Genomic DNA, 2,101 nt, shown 5'->3' with positions numbered 1-2,101 from the left:
TGATAATTAAGACTTTATAAAAGAACTAATCAAACTGACACATACCAGTAATAATAATTTGTAAAGAGAATTGTCTACACTTTATTTATCCAATAACTTAATAAAATATCCAGAATAATAGTCATAAAAAAATAAAACAAATATTATGATTATTTAAATGAGAAATGAGATGAAAAATTAAAAGATAAATAAAAAATGATTTAAGAATTGATACGATGAAAGCAAAAAGAAAACAAAATTTACTTCAATTGTTATTCTATTTGCTTGAGTTTTTCTTTATTCTTATTTCTTATAAAAGAACTTCATATGTTAATTTAATTTTCATCTTTTAAACATTCTTTGGCAAAAATACTTTGAATATACTCTGCCCACTCATATTTTTCTATTCTATCTTTTTTAATTTCTGAGAACAACTTTTCTACTGTATACTTTGTATCTTCATATTTAGGGTTTGCAATTTTTAGTGCTATAACTATCCCACTTACTATTAACTTCTGTTCATTTTCTCTTTCTTCTCCTTCATTATTCCCCTTAAATTCTTCTTTTTTCTCTTCTTCTAACTTTCTTAGTTGTTCTTCTTGAATTTTATAGTATTTTTTAATTTCTTCAAAACCAGCTAATTTTTGTTGATTTATTTGGAGTAACTCTCTCATTGAATCTAATTTTCTCTCATATAAAATGACCATTCTCTTCTTTCGTTCACTTTCTTTCTTTGCTCCTTCTTTAAGAGACTCAATCTCTTTTTTTTGTTCAAGTAATTCCTCTCCATTTTTATCATTTTCTTTAATAAACACTTTGACTTTCTCATCCGATTCTTGAGTTACTCTTTGTGCTTCTTTAGTAATAAAAGCATAATATTGTTGCAACTTTTCATTAGAATCTTTAATGAGTTGATTTTCTTTTTCTTTCTTTTCTAATTCTTGTTTTAAAGAATTAACAAGATCATTACTACCAATACTTTCTTTCACTTTAGTGTTTTCTTTTTCCAATTCTTCATTCCTTTTCTTAAGTTCTTCAACTTCATTTCTTTTTCTTTCTTGTTCTTCATTTTTGTCAATAACAAGTTTTTCTAACTGATTTTGTAGTTCGATTTTTTCATTTTGAAGTTTCTCTTGAACCTTTTTAAGTTCAATAATTTCATCTTGCATCTGTTGTTCTTTAATTTCATTTCTTTCGTCACTTCCTTCTGCCTTTTCATAACTTGTGATCATTTCTTCTAACCGATTTATTTTCTGCTCAAACTCAATTCTTTCATTTTTCCATTCATTTCTTTCTATTTCAATTTTTTCATTATTTTCTTTTTGTAATTTATACATTTCTTCTATACTCTTTTCAACAACTTCTTTTTCACTACTTAGGTGGTGAACTTTTTCTTCATTCTCTTCATTTCTTTTTTCTATTTCTCTTTTTTCTTTTTCAGAATATTCATATTTCTTTTGTATTTCATTTTGTTCATTTTCCAATTTCTTGTTTATTTTTTTGACATCTTCTAATTCAGTTAAAAGCTCAGCAACTCTTCTTTGCATTTCATTTTTTAAGGTTTGTATTTCATTCTCTTTTTCTTCCAACTCACTGGTGTTATTTATTCTAGGACTAATCATTCCAATTTCAAGAGCGGCATTTTTCTCATTTTCAAATGCAATTTTATCTGCATAAAACCTTTTCTTTTCATTTTCTAGAATTTCTTTTTCTCTTAGTAACTCATTCTTTTCAACACCACACATTTCAAGTTCTCTAATCCTTTGATCTTTTTGTCTTATCTTTTCATTTAATAATCTTACAGTTTCTTCAGTTACTGGTTCTTGTTGCTGTTGTTGTTGTTTTAGTGCAGAAGAGACAATCCCACCATAAACACCAGTTTTCTTTTTGATAATACCATGATTCAAAAATAGTTTTCCTGAGCTTGGGGAACTCATTAGATAGTAGTTAGTTTATCTCTTTTTCAGTTTAAGAAAATAAATGTTATTTACAACAATGTTATATATAATTAAATAAACATTTTATTAAAAAAATGAGAGATAATTAAAATTCCACTTAATAAAATTGTCCTTCTGTTAATTTATTTTAAAAGTAAACTGTTCTATAAATATGATATAAAAAG

General features: G+C 25.4%; 1 protein-coding gene across 1 annotated transcript; it reads right to left on the bottom strand.

The window, feature by feature from the left end:
• Window positions 1–314: 314 nt before the first annotated feature.
• ENU1_147830 (hypothetical protein) lies at window positions 315–1,916 on the bottom strand (the record flags this gene model as incomplete). The annotated part of the gene is made up of 1 exon (XM_008860519.1): window positions 315–1,916. One exon carries the CDS (start codon window positions 1,914–1,916, stop codon window positions 315–317), a length of 1,602 nt encoding a protein of 533 aa, XP_008858741.1.
• Between the last annotated feature and the right edge of the window lie 185 nt (window positions 1,917–2,101).

The sequence above is a fragment of the Entamoeba nuttalli genome, assembly GCF_000257125.1.
Source record: "Entamoeba nuttalli P19 unplaced genomic scaffold asmbl_6130, whole genome shotgun sequence".
In the NCBI taxonomy this organism is placed as follows: Eukaryota; Evosea; order Mastigamoebida; family Endamoebidae; genus Entamoeba; species Entamoeba nuttalli.
This window is presented reverse-complemented; position numbering and strand designations above follow the sequence as displayed.